A 22,927-nucleotide genomic window follows, 5' to 3' on the forward strand; every position below is an offset into this window, starting at 1 on the left:
GGCTTCAACACGCACTATTCTGACACTTTTTTTTTGAAAGAATGTGTGAGAGCAGACAGTTAGCCGGCTAAAGGCTAGTTAGCAGTTAGCAGCTAACTAGCAGCTAAATAGCAGCTAACGGCTAGTAGCAGCTCGCTGAGGGGCTGATAAGAAGACGGCAGGAGAACAACAGGGTTCAGGGTTTTATTGTGGGGTTTTTGGGGTTGTATCGGGTAGTGGTGGGTTGTGTGGGCTGGTTGTGAGCTGGTGGTGCCCGTCAGGTCCATGCAGAGCCGCTCAGCAGCAGCACAATGCCCGTGTTACTCTTCCTGATAGACACGTCGGCTTCTATGAACCAGCGCAGCCACCTGGGCTCCACCTATCTGGACATAGCTAAAGGAGCTGTAGAGACCTTCATGAAGGTACTGTGACACCGCGGGGACATGTGGGACATCAGACCTGTCTCTGTCTGTCCATCAGTAACATGTCTCCTGTCTCCTGTCTCCACAGCTCCGAGGCAGAGACCCGGCCAGCCGAGGAGACCGATACATGCTGGTGAACTATGAGGACGTTCCGTTCGGGATCAAGGTAGAGTCTGTGTTCAGGGTCATGTCCCTCCTGTCCCTGTCCTCTGTCCCTGTCCCCAGCCTCCACCACCAGCAGCTCTTATAGTGAGGACAGACAGGAGACACACTGATCCTCCAGGAGGAGCTGCACACACTGAAACATGGCCGACATTTTAGTTCAGTGTGTGAGCAGCAAGGAACTCTGGGTATTATTATACAGCCAGGAGGAGGTGGAGGAGGTGATAGAGAGGGGAGGAGGAGGAGGAGGTGATAGTGAGGGGAGGAGGAGGAGGAGGAGGTGATAGAGAGGGGAGGAGGAGGAGGAGGTGATAGTGAGGGGAGATGGGGGGGGTGATAGAGAGGGGAGGAGGAGGTGGAGGAGGTGATAGAGAGGGGAGGAGGAGGAGGAGGTGATAGTGAGGGGAGGAGGAGGAGGAGGTGATAGTGAGGGGAGGAGGAGGAGGAGGTGATAGTGAGGGGAGATGGGGGGGGTGATAGAGAGGGGAGGAGGAGGTGGAGGAGGTGATAGAGAGGGGAGGAGGAGGAGGAGGTGATAGTGAGGGGAGGTGGGGGGGGTGATAGAGAGGGGAGGAGGAGGAGGTGGGGGGTGATAGAGAGGGGAGGAGGAGGAGGTGATAGTGAGGGGAGGAGGATGTGGGGGGGTGATAGTGAGGGGAGGTGGGGGGGGTGATAGAGAGGGGAGGAGGAGGAGGTGATAGTGAGGGGAGGAGGAGGTGGGGGGGGTGATAGAGAGGGGAGGAGGAGGAGGTGGGGGGGTGATAGAGAGGGGAGGAGGAGGGGGGGTGATAGAGAGGGGAGGAGGAGGTGGGGGGGTGATAGAGAGGGGAGGAGGAGGGGGGGGTGATAGAGAGGGGAGGAGGAGGTGGGGGGGTGATAGAGAGGGGAGGAGGAGGGGGGGTGATAGAGAGGGGAGGAGGAGGTGGGGGGGGTGATAGAGAGGGGAGGAGGAGGAGGTGATAGTGAGGGGAGGAGGAGGTGGGGGGTGATAGAGAGGGGAGGAGGAGGTGGGGGGTGATAGAGAGGGGAGGAGGAGGAGGTGATAGTGAGGGGAGGAGGTGGGGGGTGATAGAGAGGGGAGGAGGAGGTGGGGGGTGATAGAGAGGGGAGGAGGAGGAGGTGATAGTGAGGGGAGGAGGAGGTGGGGGGGGTGATAGAGAGGGGAGGAGGAGGTGATAGTGAGGGGAGGAGGAGGAGGGGAGTGATAGAGAGGGGAGGAAGAGGAGGTGATAGTGAGGGGAGGAGGAGGAGGTGATAGTGAGGGGAGGAGGGGGGGTGATAGAGAGGGGAGGAAGAGGGGGGGTGATAGAGAGGGGAGGAAGAGGAGGTGATAGAGAGGGGAGGAGGTGATAGTGAGGGGAGGAGGAGGGGGTGATAGAGAGGGGGGGGGGGGGAGGTGATAGTGAGGGGAGGAGGAGGGGGGGGGGGTGAGGGGAGGAGGAGGTGATAGTGAGAGGATGAGGCGGAAGAGGAGGTGATAGTGAGGGGAGGAGGTAATAGTGAGGGGAAGAGGATGTGCTAGTGAGGGGAGGAGGAGGTGATAATGAGGAGGAAGAGGTGATAGTGAGAGGAGGCGGGAAGAGGATGTGCTAGTGAGGGGAGGAGGAGGTGATAGTGAGAGGATGAGGCGGAAGAGGAGGTGATAGTGAGGGGAGGAGGTAATAGTGAGGGAAGAGGATGTGCTAGTGAGGGGAGGAGGAGGTGATAATGAGGAGGAAGAGGTGATAGTGAGAGGAGGCGGAAGAGGATGTGCTAGTGAGGGGAGGAGGAGGTGATAGTGAGGGGATGAGGAGGAAGAGGTGATAGTGAGAGGAGGCAGAAGAGGATGTGCTAGTGAGGGGAGGAGGAGGTGATAGTGAGGGGATGAGGAGGAAGAGGTGATAGTGAGAGGAGGCGGAAGACGAGGTGATAGTGAGGGGAGGAGGAAGAGGAGGTAATAGTGAGGGGAAGAGGATGTGACAGTGAGGGGAGCAAGAGGAGGTGATAGAGAGGGGAGGAGGAGGAGGTGATAGAGAGGGGAGGAGGAGGAGGTGATAGTGAGGGGAGGAGGAGGTGATAGTGAGGGGAGGAGGAGGTGATAGAGAGGGGTGGAGGAGGAGGAGAGGGGGGGAGGAGGTGATAGGGAGGAGGAGGAGGTGATAGTGAGGGGAGGAGGAGGTGATAGAGAGGGGAGGAGGAGGTGATAGAGAGGAGAGGGGAGGAGGAGGTGATAGAGAGGGGAGGGGGGGGAGGAGGTGATAGAGAGGGGAGGGGGAGGAGGAGGTGACAGAGAAGGGGGGAAGAGGAGGAGGAGGTGATAGAGAGGGGAGGAGGAGGAGGTGATAGTGAGGGGAGGGGGAGGCGGTGATAGAGAGAGAAGGAAGAGGAGGTGAGAGAGGAGGAGGTGATAGAGAGGGGGGAAGGAGGAGCTGACAGAGAAGGGGGGAAGAGGAGGAGGTGATAGAGAGGGGGGGAAGAGGAGGTGATAGTGAGAGGAGGAGGAGGTGATAGTGGGAAGAGGAGGTGATAGAGAGAGAAGGAAGAGGAGGTGATAGAGGAGGAGGTGAGAGAGGAGGAGGTGATAGAGGGGGGAGGAGGAGGTGATAGAGAGGGGGGGAGGAGGAGGAGCTGACAGAGAAGGGGGGAAGAGGAGGAGGTGATAGTGAGAGGAAGAGGAGGAGGTGATAGAGAAGGGAGGAAGAGGAGGAGGTGATAGAGAGAGAAGGAAGAGGAGGTGAGAGAGGAGGAGGTGATAGAGAGGGGGGGAGGAGGAGGTGATAGAGAAGGGAGGAAGAGGAGGAGGTGATAGAGAAGGAAGAGGAGGTGAGAGAGGAGGAGGTGATAGAGAGGGGGGGAGGAGGAGGTGATAGAGAAGGGAGGAAGAGGAGGAGGTGATAGAGAGAGAAGGAAGAGGAGGTGAGAGAGGAGGAGGTGATAGAGAGGGGGGGAGGAGAAGGTGATAGAGAAGGGAGGAAGAGGAGGAGGTGATAGAGAAGGGAGGAGGTGATAGTGAGGGGAGGAGGATGAGAAGGGGATAGTGGGAGGAGGTGACAGGACGGCTTACTTTACTTGTTTAGAAGATTTGACCAAACTAAGGAGTCTATTTTAAACATGTTTTATATCAGCAGGAACTCGTTTGTTTACACAAATTCAAACAAATACAAATTAATTTAAATATAAACAGAACATGTGATGAGAGATGCAAAAAACCCTCCATTAGAATATAATAGAAAATACCTTATTGTCTACTTTATGAGTGCAAAAGGCAGAAATGTATCTTTGATTTGTGTGTGCAAAATCACACATAAATATTAAATATCTTATCTATATATATATATATATATATATATTTACCATAAATTATATTTTAATCGCAGACGAGGATATGAAAACTGAATATTTATTTTAGTTCAAGTTTTTTAGTTATCATGTACGACGGAGTATGAGTGCCATATTGAGGAAAAAAATTAATTTATTCGGAGATTTCGAGAAAAAAATTCGTAATATTACGAGAATTAAGTCGTAATATGAGAATAAAGTCAGAAGTTTACACTAATACAAAGTAAACACTAAATCACAAAGTAATTAATTATTTGACATTTTAACGGGCGATAAAAAGAGGAATTATAAAAAATAATTTACAAGTGAAATATTAACCCATCAATAAATAGTTCATATTAAAAAGGGATTTATAAAAACAACATAAAACAGTCAATAAGTACATCATTAAAAATACATGAATGAATTCATAAATAAATAATGGAATTTAAAAATAAATAAATAACTAGATTCCCAAATTGAGTTGCAAATGGAAAAGGAAATTGCCCTTTAATATTGTAAATTATATATTTTATTATAATATTATATTATTTTTAAAATCTGTATCCTTAATTCAGTTATTTATTTCTCCTTTTAAACTCCCACTCAGATAGATTTTTAAATTCCATTATTTATTTAATTATTAATTAATTAATGTATTTTTAAATGATGTATTTATTGGTGGTTTGGTGAAAATATTACAGCATGCAACGTATAAATATCCTGCAATGCGGTAGAGACATCGTCTCTGCCGCTCTGGAACGTCAACAACGCTTCGATTTAAATGTACGTATCAGATTTCACTCTGCTAGGTGTTAATATTTATTGTAGAGATTAGTTCAGACTTTGATTCCCACAAACCATCGCTTTGGTCACATGAGGTTGGTTACCATGGTTACACGTTTCTCTAACCAGCGAGGACGCTCACAGGAAGTCCTACAACCTACTAACCTCCTAAAAGCTCCAGACTACTGTCTACTCACACAGAAGTATGTTGAACGATGGGACACATGTTGAGTTTGTAGTGCAGAGTGAGATTTCAGATGCAGCCGTAGTTTATTTTGTACGTGCAAAAAGCAGAAATGTGTCAATTATTTCTTCTGTATATTTATAGCAATACCTTCTGCTGTGATATGTGCGATTGGCTAAAATCAGATATTATATTTGTAATCACAGACGAGGATACGAAATCTGAATTTCTGTTATTTGTTTTAGATCATTTATTTATCATTTGCACAACAATTACATAGAAGCAGGCTGTCAGGCTCCCTCCAGCTACGCTCGTTAAATAGAATAAAATATTAAATAGAGTAAAATAATAATAAAATGTATATTCAAAAAAACTTTTATTATTATTATTTACGGCTGTCAAAGTTAATAATAACGCGTTAACTCAAATTTAAAAAAAGAAAAGTCTGAAAAATATCCGAAAGAAAAAGTCAGAAAGTCATAATCCAAGTTAAAGGGATCAAATATAACATAAATAAAGAAATATAAATCAGACAGTAATTGCAAAAGAATAGACTGAATGTAAACAGGAATATAGTTAATATAAATATGCACAATGATAACTATATATATATATATACATGATTGATTTTGAATTATTTACTCCTTTATTTTAGTGTCATGCTTCACACTTCATAAACAATAATAAAACTCGCAGCCAAAAGAGAAACCAAAAACACAAACCAGGTATAAGATAGATAAAATATGAGATAAGATAATCTTTATTAGTCCCACAGCGGAGAAATATGCAGGATTACAACAGCAATAAATAAATAAACATGTAAACAATAAAGATATTAAGTAAGTAAACAAAAAACAAGATATAAAAATAGACTGAATGAGTGGTTGGGTTCACATTATTGCACATAATATGAAATGTTGACATCCATAATATAACATCAATAAACACTCATCATGTCAGACAGATATAAACAGAACAAATCTCATCATATCTTTTATAAAAGAGTCTTCTGTTCCAGATGTTAGAGATATAACTGACAGTCCTCAGTAACCACTCAAACTTCTGTCCATCATCTAGCTCAGGATTTATACAATATCTACTTAAATATTTATACATTTTATACTTAAAGTAAAGTAGTGGTGGCAGCAGCTTGGTCGCTGGTAGAACTGGAGAGAGGAAGTGACCTACATATAGTTTATGTTTATTATCAGCTCAAGATTATAATAATAATAATAATATTAAAAAGTTAAACATTTACTTCTGTAGAAGTTTTTCACAACAGTGGTGGAGCTGGGTTCTATGTTCTAGATATAAACTAATATTATAAGACATTAATGAGGTTGATTTTCACCGTTTGAATGGCAAAAGAAAGAAGAGAGACGGACGTTTAAAATGTAGTTTAAACGGTGAGAATCTGATGAGCCACTCTGGAGATATATCAGTGTTTAAACAAACATTACTGAGAACATAAAGGTCTTAATAATGCGTCATATTAAGAGGATATATAGAACATAGATAAGCTCCTGTGTAGTCTCTCTATCTTTATCTACCACGTTTATTATATTCTGTGTGTTTTATATGTAAAGGCTGGATGGAAGGAGAGCCACGCCACCTTCATGACGGAGCTGAGGAACCTGCAGGCAGCCGGGCTGACGTCTATCGGCCAGTCGCTGAGGACCGCCTTCGATCTACTCAACCTCAATAGACTAGTGACGGGGATAGACAACTATGGACAGGTTCGTAGCGCTGAGGAGGCATCCACAGTCTAACAAGCATCAACCACCTGCAGCATACTGTGACCCCCCCCCACACACACACACACACACACACACTCTCAGACCCTGTTCACACCTGGTATTAACATGAGTGATCTGATCTCACCTCCCCGCTCTGTCTGCAGATAAACATGTAGAGAACACACGTTGTGATGAGGGCTGGCAGAGTTAACGCCATAATAACGCTTTAACGCCACTAATTTCTTTATTTTGACAATTTTTAGGTTGTAGCAGCTCAGTTTTAGAGTTAGTGAAGATCCTGGTATCATATGAAACTAGTAAACCTGATGAATCCATCGTTACCAACCATGTCACACTATAAAAATGTCCGAAAAAATTAAAAAAAAGATTGACAAATAGTCTGAAAAATATTCGCAAATACAATCTGAAAAATGTCCAAAAAAGTCTGAAATGTTTTTCAAAAAGTCTGAAAAATATTTGAATAAAAGTCAGAAAAATATCAGAAAAAAAGTCAGAAAAATGTCCAAAAGAAAGGCAGAAGAAAAGTGCGATACTGGTATCATAGTAAACTATAAAACCTGATGAATCCATCGGTACCAACCATGTCATACTAGCTGGTCATGAAGGAGGTTAAATAACGCTCCAAACTTACACTACATGTTGGAGAGGAAAAACTGTCATGTCCATTTTCAAAGGGGTCCCTTGACCTCTGACCTCCAGATCAGTGAATGTAAATGGGTTCTATGGGTACCCATGAGTCTCCCCTTTACAGACATGCCCACTTTATGATAATCACATGCAGTTTGGGGCAAGTCATAGTCAAGTCAGCACACTGACACACTGACAGCTGTTGTTGCCTGTTGGGCTGCAGTTTGCCATGTTATGATTGGAGCATATTGTTTTATGCTAAATGCAGTACCTGTGAGGGTTTCTGGATCAATATCTGTCATTGTTTTGTGTCGTTAATTGATTTACAATAATAAATATATACATACATTTTGCATAAAGCAGCATATCTGTCCACTCCCATGTTGATAAGAGGATTAAATACTTGACTAGTCTCCCTTTAAGGTTCATTTAGAACAGATAAAAAAAATACTAAACTTTATATTTTGGGTTATTTGACAGACAAAACGAGCCTGATGACGTCACCTCGGGTTTAAAACGAGAACATAAATGAAGACTTAATAATGAAAATAATCTGTCAGTCAGCTACATGACGTCATTACATCCCTGTTTATCAGCCGCACTGACAACATGTGAACTTCGGACCAAACATCAGCGCTCACATCACCTCCTCCTTTCCTTCTTCTCTTAATGAAAGTGTGATCAGTGTTACCAGCTGACTCCCTCCTCCTCCTCCTCCTCCTCCTCCTCCTCCTCCTCATCATCTCCCCGGGGAGACTCATCAGCCGCCTGGCAACCTGGAGGGCTCTTTGTTCCCGTAAAGAGGAGCCTTCCAGGGCTCCATATATATTATAAACTGTATGAACTCCCTCTGCAGCTCTCTGACACCTGGAGCTCTCATCAACGTCAAGATAAAACAATCAAAGCTGATGTTTCTTTATGAGTCAAAGCGGCTGATATTGAGATATTATACGGAGCATCACTTTGATTAAGTTAACAGAGACAGAACAACAGTCCTGTGTGTCGAGTCGTCTGATGAAACCTTTAACTGTTAGAGAACAGCTGAGACGCCTGACAGCTGACCTCCTTCATGACCAGCTAGTGTGACATGGTTGGTATCGATGGATTCATCAGGTTTTATAGTTTACTATGATACCAGTATCACACTTTTCTTCTGCCTTTCTTTTGGACATTTTTAAAACTTTTTTTTTATAATTTTTTTTTCAGACTTTTAACTTTGACAGCCCTAAATAATAATAATAATAATAATAATAATAATAAAATGTATTTATATAGCACCTATTACACACACTTATTGCAGATAATACCGTCTCAGATGTTTAGTCATTGTGAACTATAAAGACTCTACTTTCACTCTAAAGAGATCCCCTGTAGGTTATCTATATATAATATCTGTGCTCATTTAGGCCTCACACTAACCGGAGCTATAAATATATACAGCGGCTAATGTGAGATATAAAACTCTTTAGTCTGACACGTTGCTTTTTTCTGCTTTTGTTGTTTAGTATTTCAAATATTGTTTCTCTTCTCAGGGAAGGAATCCCTTCTTCCTGGAACCCGCCATCATTATCGCCATCACCGACGGCAACAAGTTGACCAGCGGCGGTGGAGTCCAAGACGAGGTCAGCCAGCGTCAGGAGCACTTCCTGTCTGATCACACAACAATGTTTAACACAAGAAGCATCCATTACTGCATCATCCCCTTTCCCTTATTATCTGTCACTATGCAGGCTAACATTACGCTCACAGCTACTGTTAAAACACATTTTTAATAGTTAAGATCACGACTATATAACGTAAACCAGTCCTCCCACACTTGGAGGATATCAGTTTAAGTGTATGTTATATTTAGAGTATTCTCATCTCTTTACATCGCCATCAGACAGCCCTCCAACTCCATTCATGAAACCAGTAATTTTACCTCTCAGAACACCGGAGTGACTGTTGGGTTTTTGTTGATAATAGTAATATGTTCTGGATCCATTTTCTGCACGTTCAGATCAGATTAATAATATAATATAATAATAAAGTGTATTTGTATAGCACCTTTCATACAAGGAAAACAGCTCAGAGTGCTTCACAACAAGGGGGATAGGTACAGACACCGAGTGCTTCAAAGCAGGGATAGAATGAGATGGAAAATAAAACACATTTGATAATAATAATAATAATAAAAATATTAAGGATCAATATTCCCGTAAAAAAAATGTAGTGAAATGAAAGAGGAGGTTTTCCTGCTCTGTGTGTGTGTCTTCATATTGTCCAACATGGTGCATCTTGAAGTCATCATTAACGTCTCCGTCCTCCGTCCAGCTCCACCTCCCTCTGACCACGCCGCTGCCGGGTAGCGAGCTGACCAAGGAGCCCTTCCGCTGGGACCAGCGTCTGTTCGCTCTGGTGCTGCGCATCGCCGGCAACGCCTCGGTGGAGCCGGAACCCCTCGGTGGCGTCCCGTCCGACGACTCCCCCATCACCCCCATGTGTGAGGTCACTGGAGGTAAATATATTATATATGATGTTAAAGGGGCACATGAAGGTCAGTTTACTGTTGGAGGGTAAAGGTGAGAAGTGTAGAAGTAGACTGGTATCTCTCTGCTGCCGGGTTGAGGATGAGAACGGAGCAGAATGATGCTGATGGTTCAGATCTCAGAGCAGCTGACTGCAGATCATCACACAGCTCCATTGTCAGTGACCGTCTACAGTAAATGCTGCTGTCCATTACTGCTGATGGCAGAGCTGACACAAAGCCACGGCCCATTGACATCACTGAGTGAACGGGTGCATGACAAGGTCACCAGAGGTCAAGTGAGAGGCTGAATTAGACCAATCAGAACAGATAAAAACTGTGTGATTAACTATTTTAATCATTTGACAGCCCTAACATATATTTATATATATATATATATATATATATATATATATATATATATATATAATACTGTATATGTGTGTGTGTTGCAGGTCGTTCGTACAGCGTGTTCTCTCAGCGGATGTTGAATCAGTGTCTGGAGTCTCTGGTTCAGAAGATCCAGAGCGGGGTGGTGATCAACTTTGAGAAGACGGGTCCTGATCCGCCTCCTCTAGAAGGTAGGCGACGCTTTAAATCAGCTGATAGAATCTCTGTTTAACCTCCTCCAGGTTCTAACTGTGTGTTCTGTCTTTAACGGGTGTTTAACGTCTGTCTGTGTCCGTCTCAAGACGCTCCGGCCGAGCCGGTGAAGTCCGGACCGCAGACTTGGCACTGTTGTCACAAGCTGATCTATGTCCGACCCAACCCCAAAACCGGCGTCCCCATCGGTCACTGGCCCGTCCCCGAGGCCTTCTGGCCGGACCAGAACTCCCCCACGCTGGTAAGAAACACAGCACTAAATCATATAAATGTTTGGTTCCACCGTGCACCTTTCATTATTCTACCCTTTAAAGGTTTAATACGGAACTTTTCCACATTAAAATGTCCAGACCTGTGTTATATATATATATATATATATGTTGTTGAGTTGTGTAGAATAACCATAAAGTTCTGCAAAGATTCTTTATTTCTAATTTAAAGTATTTGTGTCCCAAAGTAGGTCCGTTCATAATAAAGATGCAATAAGGGAAAAAATATATAGTTTGTTTACACTCAACATAAGAAATCAGATATTTCCTACAATAATAATAGAACAAAAAGGGAAATAGTGAAGTTAATAAAACAGAATAATACAGAACAAATAGATCAAATAAAGTTCACAGCAGGTAGCAGCACTGATATAGCTGATATATACAGATTATATCAGTGTGTATCTGGTAATATATAGGATGTTTCATGTCTTTTGTCATTTTATTTTGAGTTTACTTCATTTTATTTATGAATTAACTGTAAAAACAATGGATGTTGTTAAATATCAGCTGATAATCAATAATTCAATTCAAATATAAACTAAAAGGTATCCCTTCTTATAAGTACATGTTAATGTGACGTGGACTATAACAGTATTTACTCCCCAGCCCCCCCGCTCGGCCCACCCCCACATCCGCTTCTCGTGTCTGGACTCCGAGCCCATGGTCATCGACAAGGTGCCCTTCGACAAGTACGAGCTGGAGCCGTCGCCGCTCACGCAGTACATCCTGGAGAGGAAGTCCCCTCACACCTGCTGGCAGGTAGAGCACCGCCACACGCACACGCACACACACACACACACACACACACACACACACACACATATACACACAGGAGCACACAAACACACACACACACACACACACACACACACACACAGGAAGTACATAAATAAACACTGTAAACATTAAAACTGAAATCCATCGTGTTTCTGACCTCTAACCTTTAAAGAGAGAGTTCATACTTCAGCATGAGGTGAATAGATGACCATCAGGTCATATGATTGCTGGTTGATGTAACGTCATCACACACTGATTCGGTGTCCTCTCCGTCTGTGTTTCAGGTGTTTGTGTGTAACAGTGCCAAGTACAGTGACCTGGGTCAACCGTTCGGCTACCTGAAGGCCAGCACGGCTCTGAACTGTGTCAACCTGTTCGTGATGCCCTACAACTACCCGGTACTGCTGCCTCTTCTGGGTAAGACCGACGCCGCCGGGTCACGTTGGTCACTACTTCCTGCTAACGTCTTCATCGCCCTCTCCTGGTTTGAACTGACGAAAACAACTAATATTAGTTATTATTATTATTCTGTCTTCTGACCTGATAATTAAAAGATAAAACAACCACTCACAGATTCTTTCTTTGTTTATTCTGGACATTTAATTTAATTTTCTTTTTCCAAGAATAAACTAAGAAAGACCTTTTATCTGTTCCATCTTTACTACTACCGGACACTCGGTACTGTTCAAGATTCAGAGTCGTGCTCGCCGCCACTTTCTACTTTAACAGTCAAATTAAACATATTTAAGATAGAAATGTTGCTGCTGTGAAAGCTGCTGATTATTTAGTTATTTTCATTCTTTAAAAGTCACCAGAATGCAGAAATAAAGTCTCTGAATCTCAGAATGTTTCAATCAATCAATCAAACTTTATTTATACATCACCTTTCAAAATACAAGGAAATAAAAATAAAGAAATAAATATTATGAAACTACACAAAATAAACAAATTGTATTAAAATAATCAACTTTTAATAAAATAAGAGAGATAATAATGATCAACAATAAAATGTTAATTAAAGTAAAATAAAATGATGATAAATAAAATAAGTATAAACAATAAAAACGATAAAATTATAAAACACTACATAAAAGCCAGACTAAATAGATGGGTTTTTAGTTTATATTGTATGTATTATAGATTATTGATGATTATTGTTGAATCATTAAATTCATTGTTATGTTTTATTATGTATTATTATTATGATTTCAGGCTTTAGAAGATCCCTGACAAAGTGAGGACTGTGAAACATTGGAGGTTTTTCTAAAGAACATTTTTCAGTCTAAACTTATTTTTTTTCTTGCAGACGACTTGATCAAAGTGCACAAGTTCAAGCCGACCATCAAGTGGCGTCAGTCCTTTGAGAACTACCTGAAGACGATGCCTCCGTACTACATCGGGGTCGGTGGACGTCACCTCTTTATATATATATATTGTATATTTAAGCTGCTGCGTTGGTCTCATTGCTGTTCTTCTCTCTACAGTCTCTGAGGAAGGCGCTGAGGATCATGGGAGCTCCCAACCTGCTGGCCGACAACATGGAGTATGGTCTGAGCTACAGCGTGGTGTCCTACCTGAAGAAGCTCAGCCAGCAGGTCAGAAGTGTTCGGTTGTTTCTGGATTCCTCTGGTTTCCTCTGGTTTCCTCTGGTTTCCTCTGGATTCCTCTGGTTTCCTCTGGTTTCCTCTGGATTCCTCTGTGTTCCTCTGGGTTCCTCTGTGTTCCTCTGTGTTCCTCTGGTTTCCTCTGGATTCCTCTGGATTCCTCTGGTTTCCTCTGGTTTCCTCTGGATTCCTCTGTGTTCCTCTGGGTTCCTCTGTGTTCCTCTGTGTTCCTCTGTGTTCCTCTGGATTCCTCTGTGTTCCTCTGTGTTCCTCTGTGTTCCTCTGTGTTCCTCTGTGTTCCTCTGTGTTCCTCTGGATTCCTCTGTGTTCCTCTGGGTTCCTCTGGATTCCTCTGGGTTCCTCTGGATTCCTCTGGATTCCTCTGGGTTCCTCTGTGTTCCTCTGTGTTCCTCTGGATTCCTCTGTGTCACACAGTTCCAATAATACTAGAGTTTTACGTAAACTGTCCAAAGATGAAAATAGTCCCTGAATGCATAATTTACTCCTATTTGAGGGGTGGATAATAACAAACAAATAACCAAATAAGTGTTAAAAACAGAGTTTTAATCTTGGTGACTTTTATTCTTTTAATCAGATGCAGTGTTTAGCGATTTATAGCAACATTTTGTTGAGTAGATAAGACATTATTAAATGAACATTAAAGAAGTTTCTCTGATTTTGTTAAATGCAAATGTATTTATTTATTTATTTATATATATTGTATATACATAAAAAAGATAATAATAATAATAATAAAAATATAAAAATAAATAAAAACAATATAAAAATATATTATTTAAGCAAATTCAAGGGAGAGTTCATCCCAAAATCAAATCTACACATTGTTCTTTTATATATATAAATTTTTAAAAAATAGACAATAATTATATAAATATAAAAATAAATAATAATAATATAAATATATATTATTTTTTTCTAGAAAATTAAAGCCAATTAAAGGGACAGTTCATCCCAAAATCAAAACTACATATTGTTCTTCTATATATAAATAAAAAAATAAATATGATATATAATTAATATAATAATAATCATGGTAGTAAGATAGAAACCTTAAAAAAATTATAATAATAATTAATTAATTAATTAAGTGTATAAAAAAAAGAAAGCACAGAAAATAATAATTAGTAATTAAATAAATACCATAGAAAGGTTAGGTTCTTATCCTATAGAAACACTGAGGGCTACCTCTTATAGCAGAGGTTATATATGAATTTACCTCATTAATCCACTGAGTCATGTTATTGGTTTGCTCCCACTTCCAGTCAAAGATCGAGTACGACCGGCTGATCGCGTTGATCGGTAAGAAGCAGCCGCCGGAGGCCGGCATCAAGGTGCGCTGGCGAGGCGGAGGGATCTCTCTGGCACAGCGCCGGGACTTCATCCAGCAGCTGCAGAGTCTCTCCGGAGACGTTCCGAGTCTGGAGCTCAACCCCAAAGAGTTCCAGGGCTTCCAGCTGGCTCTGCTCAACAAGGTACCGCCGGACTGGTGTTCAGGTTCCCCCTCTGTTAAAATCAAACATCCCTCCACAGGTGTTTATCCATGTTTTATGAAGCTTGTTATCAACTGTAAATCCTCTCTGTTTATGTCCTCCTCAGGGCCTGAAGCCACAGAGCTTCAGGAACCCCTACGACATCCCTCGCAGCCACCTGCTGGACCAGCTCAGCCGGATGAGGAGGAACCTGCTCAACACCAGCGTCTGTTCTCTCAGAGGACAGGACTCAGGTCAGTCTAGTTCATCAGAGGACAGGACTCAGGTCAGTCTAGTTCATCAGAGGACAGGACTCAGGTCAGTCTAGTTTATCAGAGGACAGGACTCAGGTCAGTCTAGTTCATCAGAGGACAGGACTCAGGTCAGTCTAGTTTATCAGAGGACAGGACTCAGGTCAGTCTAGTTCATCAGAGGACAGGACTCAGGTCAGTCTAGTTCATCAGAGGACAGGACTCAGGTCAGTCTAGTTTATCAGAGGACAGGACTCAGGTCAGTCTAGTTTATCAGAGGACAGGACTCAGGTCAGTCTAGTTCATCAGAGGACAGGACTCAGGTCAGTCTAGTTTATCAGAGGACAGGACTCAGGTCAGTTAACACCTAATAAACTATATCAGGATCCCCGGGAGCCGGCGCCATGACGTCAGCTAGTAGGTAAAGCGGCTGTGGACGGAAAAACTAGTATCAGTTTAAGTGTACGCTATATTTAGAATATTTTCTCTGCTTTACCTCGCCGTCAGACGGCCCTTTACCTCGCCGTCAGACGGCCCTTTCTGACGGGGAACTGAAGCCGATATATCACCGTCTTCAGAGCCACCAGACTCCATTCATAAAACCAGTAATTTAACCTCTCAGAACAGGGGAGTAGCTGGTCTACCGCTGCATCCATCGGTTAGTTAGTTTGTGTTACTGTGTGACTTTCTGATCTGAACTAACGCGGCGTCCACAGCAGTACATCGCTTAGCTGGAGCACGCCGACCGCCATCTAAGTTACTGTATTAATACACCGACTATAAGGATGTACATGTAGCAGCTTCATCATGCATCAATACATCAGGAAGGAACGCCGATGGGATGATATAAATACATAAAAGAGTGTTAATTCTCCCTCCATGTTGATTTCTCCTGTGTTCTGGTGTCCAGACCAGCTCCACAGCGTGCCGATAGCCCAGATGGGGAACTACCAGGACTTCCTGAAAGCTGCTCCTCAGCCTCTCCGAGACGCCGACCCGGAGCAGCCCAAACGCCTTCACACCTTCGGCAACCCTTTCAAACTGGACAAGAAGGTGACCCATCGATCCTGACCCTGATCCTGATCCATCAACCCTGATCCTGACCCTCGCCCAGCATTATTAACCCCTTCCTCTCCTCTTCCTCAGGGTATGATGATCGACGAGGCCGATGAGTTCGTGACGGGTCCTCAGAACAAAGGGAAGCGACCCGGAGACAGCAGCAACATGACGGGCGGCGGGCCCAAGAGACGCCGCTGCATGTCTCCTCTGCTGCGTCTGGGCAGAGCCTACACCCCCCCAGTAACGCCGCCCGCCAGCCCCCGACCAGCAGGTAGTGTACTGATAATGATGATAATAATAATTATTATTAGAATAATGATAATAATAATTATCATTATTATTATAATAATACTGATAATGATAATAATAATGATAATGAAAAAACAATAATAATAATAATGATGATGATGATGATAATGATAATGATGATAATGATAATGATAATGAATGTTTTAAATGTGACCCTGCAGACATGGAGATGAACGACGGAGAACCTGAACCAGACCTGATCATCATCAACCACCTGAACCAGAACCACTACAGCTCAGACGGGGGCTCGGACTCGGAGGGGGAAGCTCCGTCGGAGTCTGCCGACCACCAGGAGAACCACACGGACCCTGAGGACCTCCGGCACGACGGCGACGGTGACGGTGACGGTGACGGTGACGGTGACGGTGATGATAACGAACAGGAGGAGGAGGCGGATGATGAAGAGAACGGGCGACCGCGGGCGGGCGAGCTGCTGCTGGCGCCGCCGCCGCCGGACAGCGAGGGCGAAGGGGAGCTGGTTCTGATGGAGGACCAGACGCATCGCTACCTGTCGCCTTCAGCGCTGAAGAAGCACATTCACATCGAGACGACGAAGGTCAACAACGAGCTGAAGACGCTCATCAACAAGGAGATCAGGAAGCCTGGAAGACGTACGTACTACTAGTACTAGTAGTACTACTACTACTATTACTATTATTACTACTACTACTACTATTACTACTAGTACTACTACTACTACTAATAATAATAATAATAATAATAATAATACTACTACTACTAGTCATCAACAAGGAGATCAGGAAGCCTGGAAGACGTACGTAGACTAACGGAAAAATAAATCAAATAAAATCTACAGAACTACTACATGTAGACAGATATTCTTCTTCAAATTCAATTCAAATCACTTTATTTGTCCCCGAGGGATGATTGTAGAGGTTTGTAGAGTGGTACAATTAACAACACAATACAGGAAAAATGTAAACATCTTGAAAAATAAAAATGATACTAATATAGTACTAATAAATTAAATAATCCTCAACCATTGTATCATTGTGTTCCAGACTATGAGAAGATCTTCCTCCTCCTGAAGCAGATCCAGGGCACCCTGGACACCCGACTCATCTTCCTCCAGAACATCATCAAAGAGGCGGCCAGGTACGGCGTTAACACACATAAATACAAGATATAATAAGAAATCACCTGTTTCACTGGTGTCGCTCAACTACCTTTGCTCAGACCCTCCTTCACAGCTTTCCTCAGATAAAGACACAGTAGAGCACAGAAGCCGTTTCCATGCTGCCAAGCAGACAAGCGCTGGCGTCTGCCTTTTATCTGAACCTTTTTGGACATTTTTGGAATTTTTATGTACATTTTTCTAACTTTTTTTTTGGACAATTTCAGACATTCATTGAATATTTGTTGTGCATTTTTAAGACATTTTTCATTCGTTTGGGGATTTTTTTTCGTCCTTTTTTGAACATATTTTCACACATTTTTCAGCCTTTTTTACAGAATTTTTTGAGGGGGGGAATTTTGGCCTTTTTTATCAGCCTTCTTTTTTATAGATATTTTTCGGATATTTTTCAGACATTTTTCGAACACTTTTTCGGCTTGTTTTCAGATATTTTCTTACATTTTTTTGGAAAAAAATGTTGGACATTTATCGGCCAATTTTTGGATTTTTTCCATGTTTTCGGTCCGTCTGTCTATTCCCATGAGGAGATCAGAGCCCCCTCTGATCCCAGCGGGACCTCAGTAGAGTAGGCGATCCTTAATGAGGCCCAGACCACCTCTGAATGTGGTCTGAAAGATGTTTCTTGAGTGCGTTCACACCTGTACTTAGAGCTATCCACTTGTGTACCAAAACTTTTTATGCAGAATGAAATCAACAGATCGCTGCGTTCACTTTCACGTTACTGACGGGCTACATTCCTACTAATCTTTGCATCAAAATAAGACTTAAAATAAGGTTCTTATTTCTGCATTTTAAACGTCAGGATCGCAGTCGATCGTGTTTATTTAACTGTGAGAAGCTAAAATCATGATTGTGATTAATATTTGATTAATCGTGCAGCTCTAATATACAAACCTCAACATTTTGTTTTTATCAGGTTCAAGAAGCGCGTTCTCATCGAGCAGCTGGAGAATTTCCTGGAAGAGATCCACAACAGATCCAACAACATGAACCACGTGGACATGCTCTGAGACTCAAACAACCCCCCCTCCCTCTACTTCCTGTTCTGGGGCGCCGCGGAGACCAGACGGCATCCAGCTCTCTGACTATCACCTCTTCAGTCGCGCCGGTTTGCACACAGTCTAAAGTCAGTGTTGACCCTGAAGGGAGGACGGAGGACGGAGGGAGGAACCCGTCCTGAAGCCTCCGTTTATTCTCTCTTTAGTCTCAAAGGAGGAGGAGTAGAAGACGAGGGAGGGCAGGACCGTTCTGGATGTTTTCTCCGTGGTGACGCGACGGCGTCCGGTAGGACGGCTTCAGGCCGTGTGTTGGTAACTCAGGGTCAAACGGGATCCGGCGCTCATCAGATTTACACTCCGCTAACCGAAGCACTCCGATGCTCTGAGATGAACTAGTTAACGTGGTTAACCCACCTGACTGACCGCTGACATCACTGAGTACTAACTTAATAAAACTCATCCACCGTTTCCATGGAAACTCTAAAAAGATCTTTCTGAGCGATCCACACAGAATCTCTCTGAATGACAGACGTTTAAATATACAGGGACAAACCGCTCAGGAAGTAAACGCCAACGCCAACGCCATCACAATCAGCAATAACACCGGCGACACATTCACCCGACCCCCCAGTTCTACCTTCATTTAGCCTCAAACAGCTGATATGCAACTCAAACTGTCCTCTGGAGCGTCTCGGATGTCCTGACGGGCTGGTCGCTGCCAAATAACGTTAACCACCCCGCCGTCTGTCCCCGCCGTGAATCTCAAACCTACTTCCTGTTAACCGTGAATGCACTTGTGTAAATTTGAGAATGTTTATTTAATGTATTTTAAAAGAAAAACGACCGTCTGTTGCAGTTGTTTTTCTCAAATGTACACAATAATGTGATGGAGGTCAGGAGGTCGGAGGTCGGAGGTCAGGAGGTCGGTTTGTGATTCAGAGGGCAGCAGTCCTCTTCTGTCCCCCCCCTCCCGGGACCGGGACCAAAAATCTGCCATAAGTTGTGTTTGTGTGTGAACGGGCCGCTACCAAAAGAGTATTTTGAATACACTGTAAAGATGTAAATAACTCTAGAGAACTATTTAAAGAGAATGTTCAGTGGAAAACTAAACGGCCTTTTTTGTAAGTATTTCCATGAATAAAGTTTCTATTTTACACTGTGAAGGGCCGTGTAAATAATAAAGTGTTCTGTAAACATCGGCCTCGCCCTGGTTCTGCTCGTTAGCACTTTTATAATAATAATAAGGCTGTCAAGCTGCTTTTTTTCAGACTATTTTTTTTACTTTATTCTGACTTTTTTTTCGAATATTTTTCAGATTTTTATTTTTAGACATTTTTTCTGACTTTTTTTCGAATATTTTTCTGACTTTTTTCTTGTTTTTTACTTTTTCCAGTATTTTTTTGGAATATTTTTCAAACTTTTTCCAGACTTTTTTTAAGACTTTTTTCAGATATTTTTCAAACTTTTTTTCGAATATTTTCAGACTTTTTTCAGATATTTTTCAGACTTTTTTTTTCGAAAAGTTTTCAGATTTTTATTTTTAGACATATTTTCTAACTTTTTTTACTTTTTCCAGACTTTTTTCAAACCTTTTTTCAGATATTTTTCAAATTTTTTTCTGACCTTTTCAAATATTTTTCAGACATTTTATTTTCGAATATTTTTCAGATTTTTATTTTGACATTTTTTCTGACATTTTTAAAACTTTTTTCTGACTTTTGTTTTAGAATATTTTTCAGACTTTTTTTTTAATATTTTTCAAACATTTTCATACTTTTATTTTTCGAATATCGTTCAGACTTTTTTTTTTTTTTTTTTTACTTTTTCCAGACTTTTTTTCGTACATTTTTCAAACTTTTTTTTGAATATTTTTCAAACTTTTTCATACTTTTATTTCGAATATTTTTCAGACTTTTTTTTTTTTGTCTCTACTTTTTTCAGTCTTTTTTTTGTTAATATTTTTCAAACATTTTCATACTTTTATTTCGAATATCGTTCAGATTTTTTTTTTTTTTTTTTACTTTTTTCAGACTTTATTTCAGACATTTTTCAAACTTTTTTCTGACCTTTTCGAATTTTTTTCTGACTTTTATTTTTAGACATTTTTCTGACATTTTTTGGACATTTTTTTAGATCTTTTTTTTCGAACATTTTTTGTCCGATATTTTTCAGATCTTTTTTTTCAGACATTTTTCGGATCTTTTTTTTCAGATTTTTTTTCGAATATTTTTCAAACTTTTTCCAGACTTTTTTTTTAGAATATTTTCAAACTTTTTATTCTTAGACATTTTTTCTTACATTTTTTAACTTTTTCCAGAATTTTTTTCAGATCTTTTTTATTTTTACTTTTTTTATCCGACATTTTTTCAGACATTTTTCAGATCTTTTTTTTCAGACATGTTTTAGAACTTTTTTTTTCAGACATTTTTCAGATCTTTTTTTTCGAATAGTTTTCAAACTTTTTCCAGACTTTTTTTCTAATATTTTCAAACTTTTTATTTTTAGACATTTTTCTTACATTTTTTAACTTTTTCCAGAATTTTTGTCCGACATTTTTCAGATATTCTTTTTCAGATATTCTTTTTCAGACTTTTTGTCTTTTTTCAGACTTTTTTTTGAATATTTTTCTGACTTTACTTCGAATATTTTTCAGATTTGTATTTTTAGACATTTTTTCTGACATTTTTCAAACTTTTTTCTGACTTTTTTTTCGAATAATTTTTAGACTTTCTTTTTTTTTTTTTTTTTTTTTTTTACTTTTTACAGACTTTTTTTCGGACATTTTTCAAACTTTTTTTTGAATATTTTTCAACCTTTTTCATACTTTTACTTCGAATATTTTTCAGACTTTTTTTTTTTGTTTCTACTTTTTTCAGTCTTTTTTCGAACATTTTTCAGACTTTTTTTCGAATATATTTCAGACTTTTATTTTTTGTTTTTACTTTTTTCTGACATTTTTCAAACTTTTTTCTGACTTTTTTTTTAGAATATTTTTCAGACTTTTTTTTGAATATTTTTCTAACATTTTCATACTTTTATTTCGGACATTTTTCAAACTTTTTTTTGAATATTTTCAATTTTTTTTCATACTTTTCTTTAGAATATTTTTCGGACTTTTTCTTTTACTTTTTTATCGAAAATCTTTCAGACTTTTTTTAGAATATTTTTCTGACTTTTCTTAGAATATTTTTCAGATTTGTATTTTTAGACATTTTTTCTGACATTTTTCAAACTTTTTTTTGACTTTTTTTTCGAATATTTTGCAGACTTTCTTTTTTTTTTTTTTTTTTTTTTACTTTTTCCAGACTTTTTTTCGGACATTTTTCAAACTTTTTTTTGAATATTTTTCAGACTTTTTTTTTTTTACTTTTTTCAGTTTTTTTTTTGAACATTTTTCAGACTTTTTTTAGGTTTTTTTTCAATGTGGTTTGCAGAAAATAGAGGATCTTTATATGGATGGTAACCTTCTTACTTTTGATCAGCTGTGTCAGATATATTACATCCCTAAAAAAAACTTTTATAAATATTTACAGCTGAACCATTTTATATTATCAAAACATAAGTTCATAATATCTGAACCACTGCTATCACATCTTGAAAATCTGATACTTCTGAATTTAAATGGGAGGAGTCAGATCTCTTTATTTTACGCAGCTTTGATGTCATATGATAAGGAGTCTACGATTGACAGGCTGGAGGCATGGAGACTGGATATTCAAGAGGACATACAAGAGACTGATTGGGAACTTGCATGTTTAAAGGCCCAAAAACAATCAATCAATACGAGAATGAAACTATTACAATACAAATGGTTAATGAGAACTTACATTACCCCGGCCAAACTGAACCAATGGTCCCCTGGCATTCCAGACACTTGTACTAAATGTTTAGAAGGAAGGGGTACTCTGTTTCACTGTGTATGGGACTGTCCGAAGTTAAAAAAATACTGGGAAACAATTGTTCAGAATATATCTGAGATTGTTGGAGTGAAGGTGCCTCACCAAGCAAAGATATGTATACTAGGTATATATCCAGATAACTTTATCGTTAGCTCAAAACAGTTAATTTTAATTAACTTTGGACTCCTGCAGGCCAGGAGAATGATAGCTTTGTCTTGGAAAAAAATGGATTTACCTCCGATACATGTATGGGTGAGGGAGATGGTATCTTGTGTTGTACTGGAGAGACTTACATACATAACCAGAGGAAAAGCAGCAGACTTTGAAAATATTTGGAAACCTTTGTTGGAGTTTCTTGGACGTCAGGGGGCACAGTCAAATTGAAACTACTGTGTGTTGTTGAGTGCTGTTGTCGAAATTGTTGTTGTTGTTGTTGTTTTTTCTCTTCCTTGAGGTATTTATTTATTTTGTCTTATCTTTTATTTTCTTTGTTTTCTTTGTTGGATAAGTGAAACATGAAATGTCATGTCTCTCTTTCTTTGAAATTCTGACTAAACCTTTCATTGTATAATTTAATTAATAATATTGTTAGTCTGTCTGTATATGTATATATGTATATATGTAAATTCAATAAAAATATTTTTTAAAAAAAACTTTGACAGCCCTGATAATAAAATAGTTATCATTTTATTTATATAGCATGTTTCTCTTTCCTGTCTGATGTCACAGTTTTAAAGAGGTTTATTTATATTCTCAATAAAAGAAGAAAAAGACCAAAAACACTGAGCA

General features: G+C 40.5%; 1 protein-coding gene across 1 annotated transcript in view; it reads left to right on the top strand.

Moving 5' to 3' along the window:
* ints6 (integrator complex subunit 6) overlaps window positions 1-19,438 on the top strand; it is a 19,615-nt gene extending 177 nt beyond the window's left edge. Inside the window, exons 1-18 of the mRNA XM_037790100.1 lie at window positions 1-401; window positions 490-567; window positions 6,417-6,566; window positions 8,747-8,836; window positions 9,528-9,711; window positions 10,176-10,301; window positions 10,413-10,564; window positions 11,202-11,354; window positions 11,657-11,789; window positions 12,679-12,773; window positions 12,857-12,967; window positions 14,260-14,469; window positions 14,594-14,720; window positions 15,628-15,770; window positions 15,864-16,047; window positions 16,247-16,696; window positions 17,108-17,201; window positions 18,158-19,438. The exon at window positions 1-401 is cut by the window's left edge and continues 177 nt beyond it. Of these exons, the coding sequence (XP_037646028.1) occupies window positions 291-401; window positions 490-567; window positions 6,417-6,566; window positions 8,747-8,836; window positions 9,528-9,711; window positions 10,176-10,301; window positions 10,413-10,564; window positions 11,202-11,354; window positions 11,657-11,789; window positions 12,679-12,773; window positions 12,857-12,967; window positions 14,260-14,469; window positions 14,594-14,720; window positions 15,628-15,770; window positions 15,864-16,047; window positions 16,247-16,696; window positions 17,108-17,201; window positions 18,158-18,251 (2,685 nt within the window). The 5' untranslated portion in view covers window positions 1-290 and the 3' untranslated portion in view covers window positions 18,252-19,438. The remainder of the gene's footprint in view (window positions 402-489; window positions 568-6,416; window positions 6,567-8,746; window positions 8,837-9,527; window positions 9,712-10,175; window positions 10,302-10,412; window positions 10,565-11,201; window positions 11,355-11,656; window positions 11,790-12,678; window positions 12,774-12,856; window positions 12,968-14,259; window positions 14,470-14,593; window positions 14,721-15,627; window positions 15,771-15,863; window positions 16,048-16,246; window positions 16,697-17,107; window positions 17,202-18,157) is intronic.
* Window positions 19,439-22,927: the final 3,489 nt, after the last annotated feature.

Source organism: Sebastes umbrosus, chromosome 13 (assembly GCF_015220745.1).
Source record: "Sebastes umbrosus isolate fSebUmb1 chromosome 13, fSebUmb1.pri, whole genome shotgun sequence".
NCBI lineage: Eukaryota > Metazoa > Chordata > Actinopteri > Perciformes > Sebastidae > Sebastes > Sebastes umbrosus.